General features: G+C 39.3%; 2 protein-coding genes across 2 annotated transcripts in view; both read right to left on the reverse strand.

The window, feature by feature from the left end:
• Nucleotides 1–201: 201 nt before the first annotated feature.
• On the reverse strand, nt 202–3,836 carry nrarpa (NOTCH regulated ankyrin repeat protein a). The gene is made up of 2 exons (XM_084399951.1): nt 3,705–3,836; nt 202–3,629 (listed from the first exon to the last, which is right to left on the reverse strand). Exon 2 carries the CDS (start codon nt 3,195–3,197, stop codon nt 2,859–2,861), a length of 339 nt encoding a protein of 112 aa, XP_084256077.1. The 5' UTR covers nt 3,198–3,629; nt 3,705–3,836; the 3' UTR covers nt 202–2,858.
• A 4,814-nt stretch (nt 3,837–8,650) lies between these two features.
• Nucleotides 8,651–14,549, reverse strand: part of exd3 (exonuclease 3'-5' domain containing 3) — a 45,555-nt gene continuing 39,656 nt past the window's right edge. Inside the window, exons 19-20 of the mRNA XM_084400696.1 lie at nt 10,065–10,131; nt 8,651–9,851 (exon numbers count right to left, since the gene is read on the reverse strand). Of these exons, the coding sequence (XP_084256822.1) occupies nt 9,520–9,851; nt 10,065–10,131 (399 nt within the window). The 3' untranslated portion in view covers nt 8,651–9,519. The remainder of the gene's footprint in view (nt 9,852–10,064; nt 10,132–14,549) is intronic.

Here is a 14,549-nt window from a genome sequence, read left to right on the forward strand (position 1 = left end):
ACACGGGGAGGGGATCTGTCTTTAAAACAAAATTACCCACAACCCCCTGCACTCTTTTATCCAGCATATGAAAGGACTGGGCCAAATGAATGACAAAAAGGAGAGAATGGAAACTGGGGTCAGGTTGGCCCAGAGAGGAGGCCCAAACCAGCCCAATTCTTCCTTAAAGATAGAAAGAAACTCTCACAGCCACACATTGAGGAAGGTTTAATTATTTCTTTACTGGCTTGAACACACACACACACACACACACACACACACATACATACATTACATACATACAAAAAAAATATACAGCACTCATATTCTCACCACACATGAATCACAGTGTTACAAATGTTCAAAAAAAAAACCTTACAAACAAAACAAACACACACAAAAAGGGAAAAGATAAAGTCAACACAGAAGAACATTCGCTTCACTCATAAAACTTTTGCTCGCTGGAGACACAAGATGAAAAATAACTTGGTCCAGATAAAAGAAAAGAAAAAATACAACAGCACTTTTACTCATTCATATACACCTATCCAGTCATTTAACCCCCATGCCATAAATGTTATGACAAATAGTGGGATAAAATAACTATACATCGTGCAATTTATTTTTGTTACAATGATCTTACCATCACAAGTATTATTCCCCTTTATTAACATCAGGAGGAGAGCACTTCAAATAAGAAAGTGCTCTGAGATATCAGCGTCGATATATCCATATATACCATATATGTATACACATACACCCGGTCACAGAGATACAAACATCTTTGCAAACGTAATGTTATACGATGTAACACACAAAAAGAGACAATATAACCTGGAGCTTTTTTTTTTTTTTATACAATAGTATTTTGTTGTGTTCCTTTTTTCTATTTAGAAAAAATAAAATGTTGACCTGAAGTCAACGAATTAACAACAGTCATCATCAGTGCAATATTTTCAACAAGAGTAAAAATATCAAGTTTAAGACAAGCGATGCATATTTGTTCTGCCTATACCAATCGAATAGATGATCATGAGAATCACATCTGTTGTGTCTCCAGGTGTACGAGGAGCTCCTGGTGTGGTTCACCAGGTTGAGCGACAGGGGCTGGAAACATCAGCAACACCACTGAACTGTGGGCATGAGTACAATCACACATGCTCACACAACTGCATGGGGCTTCTCGCAAAAACAACGACAAAAAAACTGAATCTAACTGATATTTGTCCTCATTCGCTCACCGTTGGCCATTGTATCAAGAAAAAAAAAAAGAAAAAAAACTTACATAAAAGCAGCATTGAAACAAACATCAGGTGCCATGAGTCTTAAAGGCGGCAGGCAGTCTTTTTGAATGAATCTGTCAATGTTTCCTGCAACAGAAGTCATAGTCTTCTCAATGTTCATATAGTCCTGCTCAGTAGTAACTATTGGGTAAGCCTCAGCTCCTGCAGTTACCCGACCAGGCACTAGGGGGCGTAAAAGGCTCCACATATATGTGCAACAAAACTCCCTGCATTTAATAGTCATGCAACGCATTTCACTTTTTGTAACTGACATGGAAACAAAAAATGGCAATGCAAAATTAAGCACTCGGCTGACATAAAACCTACAACGTCTCAACCATGCTTGACGAAAGGAAAAAAAATGTTTCGAATAACCAATGGATCTTAATTTTGGTTCACGGAGATAAATTGTCCCGAGTGAAGATTATAAAAAAAAAAAAAGGCAATAAGAAAACATCAAGTACAATTACCCAAACAGGGCATACTGATTCTGTTGAGCACTAGTGGGTAACTGAGAAGGGTTAAGGAGAAGGCTTGAGAAAGAGAGCATATGATATTGTCGAATACTTTCAAGTCGAGGTAGCTGATGCAGAGAACCAGAATAAAAGTAGAAGGGGACGCATTTCCCGGGAGAAAAAAAAAAAATAATAAAAAAAAAAAAAAGAGTTGTACACGTAGGGGGGCCGTGGAGCAGAATCTCCACACGGGACAGTTTAGCCTGTAACGAGTCCGAAGCAGCTTTAGGTCACCCTACATACTTTTACACTTAGGCTATAGTCTTAAAAATAACCACAACATAATTTAAATGCATCATCTCAATGTACCTTCATAAATAAAAAGACAAACCCAGCCTGTATTCACAGTGATGACCAGGGTGTTAATTCAAAAATACTGAAAAGAAGATTATAAAGTGTGTCCCAAAGGCGACTTTCCTGACGTTTTGATACAAAAAAAAAAAAAAAAAAAAAAAAAAAAAGGCGAAAGCAGCGGTTTTTAGTAACACGTTAACCATAGACGTGGGTCGCACTGGCCTGAAAGCTGTGTGGAAGCCGTCTGCTAGGTGAAGGCAGAGCACAATACACTACTTGTACAGAGAAACACAGTAAAGCTATGTGTACAGTACTTAAGAATAAGTCAATTGTTATTTCCGAGGACATATTTCAGCACTGGTCACCAATGCCACACGATCTGATTGATGAAACGACTTACGGTTTGTAATAAAGACAGTGTTTAGCCAAAACAGAGGATCATGGCCTTCATTCTGGAGTTCAACTATTCCAGCATTCAGCCACAGCATCAAGTGCCATCTCGATTTCTCCAGGTGGACAGGTCAAGAGGTCAAGCCCTGGGTAAAGCCACACAGTCCAGATCTGATGACTTACACATTCAATAAAAAGCTATAGTACCAACGCACATCCCCAAACAGTTTCTCGTCGCCAGATCTGACCATATACGTTACTCACGGGAAAGAAAAAGGCTACAGCCCTCATTTTGGTTTAAGGTACAAGGGAACTTCGCCGCCGTCTGTCGTGTCAAAGCTTGGCAGATCGATGCTAGTTTCAAACGAGCCCGGTCTTTCCGCGTGTTTCTACCGGATCACCGCGCGCCGGAGGAGTACTTGGCCTTGGTGATGAGGTATAACACGATGTCTTGGTGTCCTCCAAACGCGGCGATGTGCAACGCGCTCCATCCCTCTCGGTTCGCCAGCCGAATATCGGCACCGAATTTCACCAGAAGTTTCACGAGCTCCAAATTCCCGTCGATGACCGACTGATGCAGAGCCGTCTGTCCCTCGGGGCCGAAGGAGTTGACGTTAAACTCGCAGTTGGTCATGTTCTGCAGAAGCGAGTGGAGCTCCTTCGTGTTGCCTTTCTTCACCGCCTCCTGGAAGACTCTCTGCGGCGCCGAGCACGTCGATATCTCCGCCTGGCTCATGATGCTTTAACCGCCTCTTTTCGCCGTTACCGTCTCGTGTACTTGGATTTAGTCGCGGCTTTACTGGACTAAAACCAGTTTAGGCGCGTGAGACTAGCGTATATCCCAAAAAAAAGGACAAGTAAACGACACACTTGGTGTGTAAAATGCAGTCACTGACTATGGTGTGTATATCCAAAGACCTAGCGAGAAAGTTCAATGATCCACAAGGTGCAAGTCTCCGTGTGTGTGTATGTGTGTGTGCGTCTCTCAGTAGCAGCACCAGGTTATGGCAGAATATGGAGTTATTTAGTGTGAGAAAGGAGGCGTGTGAACGGCGGTATCTCCGGTTAAGCGCATCGAGGGGCCGTTAGGTTTAAAGACGTCTGAGGTAAATTTACCTCAAGAAATGCGTCTCTCGCAGTCCCGCTGTGGTTTATTTGGCAAGGGTGACTGAAATAAACACAGAAACTGTTAAAGGACTATCCCACGTTACATCTAAAACTGAACAAGTAAAGATGTACTTGCCTATTTACGTGTGGACGGGTAGAAGTGACTCAAATAACTGCCCGCTTGCCCGCTTCTGTTTGTCCGTCGCGCGGTCCCGGTAATTCTCTGCCCAGAGCTGCGTTGCCAGGGGGATATTTTAGACGAACTACTTTGCATAACAATACGTCTCTATTGAATCAAGCATTGTGGAATGGGAGGGGTTGTGCGATGCTGATTGGCTGAGGGGTTGGCTTGGGGGAGTGGCCACGCGTTGAAACGGAGAAATGGGCGTGTCTCGTTGCCCCCGTAATAAAACGACTGCGTTATTAGGTTATTATGTGTTAATATGCACACATTCGAGAGAGGAAAAATCTTTAAACTGATATGAACAACCACTTGAAAGATGGATATGACTCGACAGCAAGGCTTGGGTTGGGCTTTTATTCAGAAACCGACAATATTGTCTTACATATAAATCTTGCCAAAAGCAATCCGTACGCAATTTGGAATCATATCTCGAAGTATTATATAAGGAAAATATTCTCCTGTTATTACGGTGTAAAACATAAAGAGAGACCCACAGACCATTTTTCTCTGAACCTTAAAATACCTTGCCTTCAAAAAGTGATCCTTCTTCTTTTTTTAACTGCCATTCAGATAAAATCAGATTTTTCCTATTATTGTTCTAGATCACTTTCCTAATTCCTACCAAATGGCAATAACCGCTTCTTTATTGGGGTTGCTAAAAAGTAACACGAAACACCTTTCTCTGAACCATTAGACTTGTGAAGCAGCCATTCCAGCTGTTTAAAGTCAACAACACAGTCTGTGCGACTTCCTGTGCGCGTCCACAGAGGTGCGCGTCGCGCGCGGTGTACAAAATTCCCGGTGTCACGCATGCGCCCTAAAGTCAAACCTGAAGATTCAGCCCACTCTGCGCATGCGCGGGGCAGGAACTTGAGTGACACGCATAGCAGCTGTACCGTGGGAACCGGACGACTGCAATTTCTGCGCAGCGCACTCGCCTTTCCTCACACGCCGCAGTTTGGCGTGTAAAGCCACACACACACACACACACACACGCAGTATAGTGTGCAGCCGTTTGCTCCATTTTACAGAAGCTTCAAACATTTGATCTGCCAAACTGATCTGTTTCACTTATAACCGCTCGTGCGTGCGTTATAACCTGCACGTAGGCTACTTTTTAGTGACTGATGGTGACGAGTTTAAAATGGCTTAAACGTAAATTGACATAGGGGTGAAATCAGGTTGAATGGGAAACTTTTTCCCAGTCATCTCAATGGCAAAAAGTGTGCCAATCAACCTGAATTCACCTATAAATCGACAAATATTCAACAACAACAAACAATTTTTCGTTTGTTACATTATTGTCATTTTATTTTCACAGTTCCTTATTACTGTAGTTTCTGAGGTTTCTGAGTGAAATAGTAACTACCTGTATTAGGCTACTGTATTCTCACAATTTGCATATGCAACTTGTAGCCTGTGTCCTTATAGAAGAATACAGTAATACAGCCCACAATAAAACATATCTCTGCCTGACTAGTTAGAAGAAGTCCTAAATTTAAGAAGCCGAAGTTCAGACTAAATTCAGTTCAGTTTGATTTCCCCACAATATAATGTGTGTAAAATTAAGAAAGTAAAATTCAAATGTGATGTATGACCAGTAGCACCGTTTGCTATGTTTCACCCATTTCACTTGAAACAGGCTTAACATAAGGGGCCTTTGCTTGCTCTCGGAAAAAGCCTAGTTAAAAAACTTTCTCGTTAAAGGAGTAGAACGCGTTTATAAATAGACTATTAAAAGCTAAAGTTAAAGATTAGATAAAGTAATTGCAGTCGCATTGCAATGGTTTTGTCTGTCTTTTCTTCCTTTTCTTTGAAACTGGCCACTGAATTGCAAAGGCCGCTGCTGTATTTGACACTATACGTTGTTCATTATTTAATGGCTTTGCAGTGTATGCCTCATAAAGTAGTAGTTTGGAATATGCATGTTCAATGCAACACTCAGTTTTATGCAATTTGATTTATGCTTGTATTTAAGTCTTTTTCATGCCAACTCCCAGCTGTCCAAAAATTAAAAACTGCGGGTAAAAGTTCACTAATCATTGGTTATGAGTCGGATATAGAGTTCTCATGTTAACATTCTTTTTGTACATGAAACTCAAAACTCAAAAATAAACCGTGTGAAACCAGACACATACACCGACTCGCTGGTTCAACATGTGGAAGTAATAACATGTCCACATTATTAATTATTTGTAGTATCTTAACATGTCTTTCCCCCTCCATCATATATCCTTTAATCTCTCATGTGTGAGTACCGAATTTCAGGCATTCTGTTCTGAGATGTATCCCAGATATGCTCACAAATTATATTTCAACTGGCTAAAGCATAAAGCTTTGGGAAGTTTTCTTTCCCAAGCAAAACTTTCCCGAGATTTGAAAGAATGAAGCGATGTGCACTTGTGAGGTATTTGCCCATGTGTGAAACAGAAGTGTTCTTTAAGACCTGCCAGGGTAGGGCTAAAATATCCCAGCACATCTGTTGGCTAATCAGAAAGATGTGTCCGTGCGCTGGCCTTTTGGAAAATATTTGCTGAGAAAACGGAGGGCCTCTCCCAGTGCCCGGTTATCTCTGGACTCCGGGAATTTGCACACTTTCTGCTACTTGTAGTTAGATTTTCCTACAGTGGCCCCCAAAAAGCTTCGACGCTTGAGGCATGCTTAAAAATGTACGAATGTCACAGCGATGAATAAAAACATCAAAACTAAAGTGGAATTTAGGAAAAGCCAATGCATCATATCCTGAAAACTGGCTTTACCAGCAAATTAGATGTGACCAATACACAAACATACAGATTTACAAATGTACTCTTCAAGCTAAAAATGCTTATTTTTCCATTGTATTTAATCCTTTTTTCTTAATTTTTTTAGATGATAATAAGTAGATACTGTTGAAAATCAAGACGGAAAGTGTTGTGGTTGTCAAACATTAGTGGATCATGTTATAATGAGATGAACTACACCTACTCTGAATGACGCCTATGTGAACTAAAAATAACCAGTTCATTAAATATCTATGCAAAACTGACTCAGAAAAGTTGAATCATTTGAGAGAAAAACTCAGTGTTAGATTTATGTGAAAAAAAAATTTCGCTCAGAAATTGCTAGTAAATTTCACAAATTATTACAAACTGCAAGTTAAATCAAGCATGAAATTTTGATGTAGTACGACTAAAATATGAATCTCGAATAGGCCCATCTTTGAAAAATTACAGTGAAAATACAGTAAAATTTGAGACTTTAACTGTCTGAATACTTTTTAGGGTCACTGTATACTTCAGAGGGTCCAAAAAGAAAAAAAGTTGTATTCCTAACCACATAAATCAAGCCTGAATGGGATTTTTAAGTAGTTGAAGTCCACATCAAAGCACCAGGCTCTAATGAGGCGCTAATGGAGCCGCCGCTGAGAATATCCTGCGAGCCATTTGCTCAATGTCAGACGTACAGTACTTAACAGGAAGTGTGTCATTCCACCTGGGCCTGTGCCACCGGGTCACATTTATCAGAAATATAACCCAGTGAGAGCCGGCTAAAAACTCCTCCCAGTGTCAACGGGTGCAAAGATGCCTTATTAAAGATTAATACGCGTCGTAAAAGCTGGAAAGTCGATCTCTGTGGCATTTAAATCTCTGAATGCCTTTCAGATTAACCCTGTTTTATTCAAATCTCAAAACACAAAGTTCAGATTCACATTCAGGTCCTCGCAGGATAGTTGGTGTTTCTTTACGTTAGAAGAACGCTCATATGGCTGTTTGTAAAGATGTATGAATGTTTGTGCGCAAATAAATGTTATAATCACAAAATCTAATTTGCAGCTGGAGCCAGTTTTCAGTATATGATTCATTGGCCTTTTCCCTTCCTTTTAATCAAGATACGAGCTCTTCGTTCCAGTTTTTTTTAATTTAAACATCCTACTGAGACTGTACTTTTTAATTGACTTGAACACATGCAGTTTTGTAGTAAAACCATAGTATCTACAAAATGAACCATGGCTTTATTACAGTAGCATGGTTTAACTGTGATTTAATAACTATACATTTTGTTGCAAAACCATAGCAACTACAAGACTAATTCTGATTTTACTATGAGTTTGCAATAAAACCATTGTAATTAAAATATTTGCCATGATTTTACAATAATAACCATGGTTTAACCATGAATTTTGCAGTAAAACCATAGTAACAACAAAAATAACCTGAATTTGCAGTAAAACCAATGTAACAAAGTATACAGTGATTTTACTATAACTGAATATTGTAGTTAAATTAGTAACTGCAAAAACAATCTATAAAGTAAAATCATAAAAAACACACACCTAAATTTGGTTTTACTGTAGTATGTGTACTGACTCGTTTATCCTGTGGGAGATATTATAAAGAAGTCATTTTGCTTTGCATTTTACTCCTCAGCTACTACCATCCCAGTCAGTCCAGTCCAGCTCACTGTGAACGGAGGCGCGCAGGGGGAGCGTTCAGGGATCCGCCAGCCGGCCCCTGCGCGAGGTTTCTGGCGCCGGAGCCAGACAGCGGAGAGGAGAGGAGAGGAGGGGGAAGAGCGCAGGCAGAGGCCCCTGAGTCACCGGCCCGGGGAACCTGTGGGGTTAGCGTGACGTCTCAATAGAGGGAGGGCCTTCAGAGTCCAATTCAGCCCCAGTACCACGTGCTCAAGGAGCGTGGGAAAGAGGCGAGCTTTTCTTCCCAGCAAAGAAAGGGCCAGTATCGAATAACAGAAGTGCAGGAGAGCCGGGGCGTCCTGAACAGGGCTAGGTAGAGCTAGAGCTCCTACTGCAAGCAGACAAGATTATCTCCAGCTAATGCAAACACGCAGAGCTACGGTTACAGTCAACACTTTGATGCTTATATTCAGGGAGCGCACATTTAAAAGAGGACACAGATATAGGCAGCTCTGTTTGAGCGCGACTTTATTGAACTCGAACTGAAGGACTGACTGTATTCGGCCCATCCTGTTATGAACTCGCAAAACTTGGAAGGAAAACAGCGTCTGGCACGATTTCAGCAGAGCTGTCTTTGGGGAACCCAGGCATATTATTCTGTAGTTTTGACAGATTTACAAATGGAGATATGAGTTAAAGACTAAACAATAAACAACGTATGATCTGAAAAAAAAGAAAAGGAAAAAAAAAAAGCAAACAAACTTTGGGGGGGGGGGGGGGGGGGGGGGGGTCAGAGATAACTACAAGAGAGATAACATGCTAAATATTTACAATGAGCTTAACAATCAGAAAAAAAATGGCTGAACAAGATTTTGTGCAAAAAATACAAAAAAAGTCTTGTTTTTCATTTTGAAGGGGTTAATCCAAAGTAAATCTGTTTGATGAAGATGTGATGAATCTTTTCATAACGTATTATTAAAAACCTTTAACACATTTTATGAACAACTTAGGTTTGTAAACAATTTACGGCATTAAGTGTATTGTTGCGTAAATCAAATTTACATCTAAAAAAAAAAAAAGTTCCTTTTTAAAAAATAGAGAAAATAAGATTAAATTTTCTTAAAAAAAATTAAAATTTTCAACGAAAATCCTATTATTAAAAACCCTTAACACTTGTATTTTATGAACAACTTAGGAGGTTTGTAAACATTTATGGCATTACGTGTCGTGTATTATTTTGTGCAAAACAAATTGATGCTTTTGCACATTTATCATGACACAGTGTAGCAAATAAAAAATACCTCTGTAAAAAGAATTGTTAAAAATCAAAAAAAAAAAAAAAAAAAAAACCTGCAAAGCAACAGCGAGAGTTCATTACACCTGGAGGCTTTCGCTGACGTGCAGGACCTTCTGGAACTGGGACAGCACCCGGTCGTAGTGCGTCCCCTCCCAGAACACCTTTCCGCAGCCGGTGCAGATGAAGTACACGGGGATCCGGGGAAGGAGGCCTGGGGGAACCGTCTCCAGCTGAACTTCGGCCCCGCTGGGGAATCTGAAGGTCTGGGGGTCCAGGGCCGTGCGTGGGGCCCAGCGGCAGTGAGGGGTGAACTCGGGGCCCTCTGGGGGCCTCCAGCTATTGTAATCTTCTTGTGTTTCATCCTGTGGTTCGCGGTCATCCCGCTTAGATACGATGTCCTGAAGAAGACCTTTGAAGAGAAAGAAAAAACCAACAGAGCTCAAAGCGTGCTATCCTCTGATACTGACAAAAACTGGGGGGGAAATACTGTTCACATCAAATGCTAGGTCACTGGAAATTAAATAATGGTGGAAAAGAGTCTGGATTAAATCTGTAAATACATTTTAAAATGTACATTCAAATATACATATATATGGGCAACACATGGAAAGCAAGCGCCGACCTCTCTCTCTCATCATGCGGGTCATATCCTCTCTGGACAGCTTAAAGTACTCGTTACAGTTGCAAGCCTTGAAACAGGAGACAGAAAAAACACATCAATATGTAATGAAGCGTCATGCAAATCAATTAAGTGTTAGACAATAAAATCTCTTATGTCGACAGTTTATATATTTTGTATATAGCTTTTTTACGGTTTGTACTTAATCATTCTATTTAATTATTATTTTCCACATTTTAGAATAACAGTAAAGATATCAAAACTATGAAATACTCATATTGTGCTCACTTATATGAATCAAAAGTGCAGTGCATTCTAGCATTTAAGGAATGTGATGTGATCCATTAAAAATAAATAAAATAATGCATAAATAAAGAAAATGTTAACTTTGTAAAGAAATGTATATGTATACAAAAATAAATGTATATATTTACAATTTAGATTTGTCTACAAAACTCACAGCATTTATACCATACACAATACCGTTCAATAATTTGGGTTGTTTCTGAAAGAAGCCTCTTCTGCTCAACAAGACTGCATTTACTTAATCAAAAATACAGTTAAAACTGTAATAATGAGAAATAATTTTACAATTTTAAATTACAGTTGAACATGTATTACAATAGAAAACTGTTATTAATTAAAGCTGTATTTTCAGCATCATTACTCCAGTCTTCAGTGTCACATGATCCTTCAGAAATCAGTCTAATATGATGATTTGATGCTCAAGAAACAGTTATTATTATTATTATTATTATTATTATCAATGTTGAAAACAGTTGTGCTGATTAATATTTTTCTAAAAACAGTGATGCATTCTTTGATGAATAGAAACTTCAAAAGAACCACATTTATTTGAAAAATAATTACTTTACTGTCACTTTTGATCAATTTAATGCTTCCTTTATTCTTTAAAAAAAAAAAAAAAAAAAAATCCTACTGACCCCAAACTTTTTAATGATGTATATATATACACATTGGTAGATAGCAGATTGTGAACTCGGATATATTTTCAACAGTCTGGTAAGTCCCATGCCAAACTCTCTCACGCACACACACACACACACACACACACACACACACTCGTCTCCAGTGACGCAGGCAAGGTGTGAGGTTAAAAGTTTGCGTCGCCTCTCTTGATTTCACACTTCAGTGTGGCCTCTGTCTCATCCTCGGCGAGGAGCCGATTCCCACCCTTTCAAACAACACATGGGCGCTAAAAGCCTCGTCACTAAACGCCATCTCCACCTCTGCAACACCGGCCAGACTGAGACATGCTAAATGGGACACCTTAACAGGACAGTGACAATTCAGTCCGTGAACACATGGGACTCAGAACTGAAACTGAAATTGAAAGACTTCTCAGGAATTAAAGGAATTAAAGGAACAGTAAAAAGTTTGAACAGTTTCTCACACTCATGTGGTTTCAAATCCACTCACTGCGGTTATTATTTCTGTGTCACACAAAAGGAGAAATATTTCAGGCAGTCTTTTCTTTTATACAGTATCAGTTCATTCACAGTATATGGCAGTCAAGTTCCAACAAGGCCCGAAAAAAACCCCACCAAAAATTCAAGTTTACAACTTCCATATGACTTAAGACGACTTGAAATATAGAGAAGTGAACATTTCTTATCACGAACACTACATTTCTCTTTTTGGGGCTTTAAACAACATGAGGCTAAAAAAAGTTAATTATGTAAATGTACAGTAGCGGCCAAAAGTTTGGAATAATTGTTTCTGAAAGAAGTCTCTTAAGCATGCATTTATCTGCATTTTATTTCGATCAGAAATACAGTAAAAACATTAATACTGTGAAATATTATTACAATTTTAAATAACGGTTTTCTATTGTAATATATTTTCAAATGTAATTTATTCTTGTGATCAAAGCTGTATTTTCAGCAACATTACTCCAGTCTTCAGTGTCACATGATCCTTCACAAATCATTCTGATCTGATGATTTGATGCTTAAGAAACATTTACTATTAATAAAGTTCAAAACAGTTTTCGCTAGTTATATTTTGTGGACGTCGTGATACACCATCATTCAAAAGATTTTGATAGTTAAGATTTAAAAAAAGAAAGGGTGTATTAAATTGATACAAAGCAAAAATAAAGATATTTATAATGATACAAAAGATTTCTAATTCGTATAAATGCTGTTCTTTTGAATTTTCTATTCAAAGAATCCTGAAAAAATGTATCATGGTTTCCACAAACATATTACAAAATTAAAACTGCTTTCAACATTGATAATAATAAGAACCATTATTAACAATTTAGCACTAAAATACAATTCAAATCATCATATTAGAATGATTTGTGAAGGATCATGTGACACTGAAGACTGGAGGAATGATGCTGAAAATACAGCTTTGATCACTGGAATAAATTACTTTTTAAAATATATTAAAATAGAAAACAGTAATTTTAATTGTAATAACATTTCACAATATTACAGTTTTTACTGTATTTTTTAATCAAATAAAAGACTTATTTCAAAAAGATTTAAAAAAAAATCTTAATTATCCCAAACGTTTGACTAGTAGAGTAAATTATATCAGTTCATAAAGTCTGTCTGAAAACATTCAGTTTGCAGATTTCAGTTTAAGTACTGGATCCATTCAGAATTCAGTTTGAAGTATATATGTTTTCACGCACGCACGCACGCACGCGCACACACACACACACACACACACACACACACACACACACACACACACACACACACACACACACACACACACACACACACACACACAAGGTGCTGTGAAAAAGCAAGGTGTGTGTGTGACCTGCACAGGTGCCCTTTGCAACCCCTGGCTGCTCACTCTCACGCTCTCTCCATTCCACCTTGAGTGATCTCTTCCCACACACCGCAGAGGCTGAGTGGCCAAAAACATACCGCCAACTATTTACCCAGCTCCTGAGTTTCCCATGCAAAAGCAAGTCAAAACCTGCTCCGCCAACTCTTCATACTCATGCCTGCACCGTCGCGCTCTTTCTCCATCTGTGTTTGCCTCCAAAACCACATGCGCAAGTTTTGCCTCATACATAAACATGCGAGGAGGAGAAAGCGAGGCGTGACTAGACCAAACCCTATGGCAAATATGTCAATGCCATATGTGTAGGAGCCAGGGCTATAGTTGCTGTTGCGGGTCAAGCCATTATTGTATTCGTGATAGTCAGTCACTTGTGCATTTCAATTCCAACATTGAGTCTCATGTGTGTTCACACTTGTAGTTCGTTTCATTTGATCTGGACCAAAACAAAAAATGTAGTCCTGGTCCACTTAGCGTTCACATCGGCATTTCAACACTGAAGTAAAGATACTGAACCTAAAGGCATAGAGGTATGTTCACAACCTGATTGGTCGTCTTTTATTACTTTTTTTTAGATGGAACTTACCGAACACCCAAAACAATGTTGTGTTCTGGGATAAATGCTCTCGCTGTGTGTGTGTGTGTAGCTACATATGATGGTATTTTGAGCGGCTGAGAACTCGTGAAGAGCTTATAAAATGTGTAAAGGAGTCAAAACAGCGTCAGGATCTGCTGTGAGGAGACGCCGCTCTGACGCCTGAACTGAGATGGGCAACATCGCGACTATGACGAGAAAAAACAGGCATTCTTGAGCTTTCTGTCCTTTTTAGGGTCTCATCATGTCCTGTTTTTGGTTAGTTTAGATGTCTTTGGTCCGTGTTGTGTTCATATTTCATTCTAATTGTACCAGAGTTTGTTTGGAAGCAAAGCGAGATCTTTTCAGTGTCTCGGTCCTCTTGTTTGGTGCACCAGGGTTCACACTTACTCAAATGAACCGCACTAACAGAGCAATCGCACCAAACATGCTATGCACACACACTAAATCACACTTCAGGTTGGACATTTCTGAAGAATTCCTCTGAAGATTTGTATGCGTCGCCATATTATACAGGTGTGATGCAGAAGTGGAGTGGGATTTTTAACCAGTGAGATGTCAGTGAGGGCAACAGTGGCACTCTTCATTTGTCTCCGAGTAGGACAAAAACTCAGATAAAGAGATAGAATCTATCACACCTAGTTAGGACACGCTTTGGAAACTCTGGAGTATTTAACGGGCAAACTCGTCCCGCAATGTCTGTGGTATGGAAATGAATGATGTGACTTTGACGTTGAGAAGAGATTAAAGCTGCGTTCACACCACCAGAGACTTTGTCGCTGCATGTCGCCAATGGCTGGCGGTGAGATCACTAGCGGGCGTTCCCACTACTGTTGTCTAGTAATGTTTGTGTATGACATTCATGGATGTTATCCCATGTTGTAGACAACGAATCAGTTGTTGCAAAATTATTATTATTTTTAAATCTTAAATTCCCGCAAATGCAACTCTAGAAGAGAAGAGACATTATTTTATAAAGCATTCAAGCTTGGATTTTCTCTGGTCAACAATTGAACGGGCAAAAAAAACCCCATAAAACGTCATTTTAGCAGGGACAACATCAGCCA

Source organism: Rutilus rutilus, assembly GCF_951802725.1.
Source record: "Rutilus rutilus genome assembly, chromosome: 25".
NCBI classification, from domain to species: domain Eukaryota; kingdom Metazoa; phylum Chordata; class Actinopteri; order Cypriniformes; family Leuciscidae; genus Rutilus; species Rutilus rutilus.

Bases quoted from the DNA above. Each gene is read 5' to 3' on its own strand.
- nrarpa (XM_084399951.1), bottom strand. From the start codon at position 3,197: ATGAGCCAGGCGGAGATATCGACGTGCTCGGCGCCGCAGAGAGTCTTC.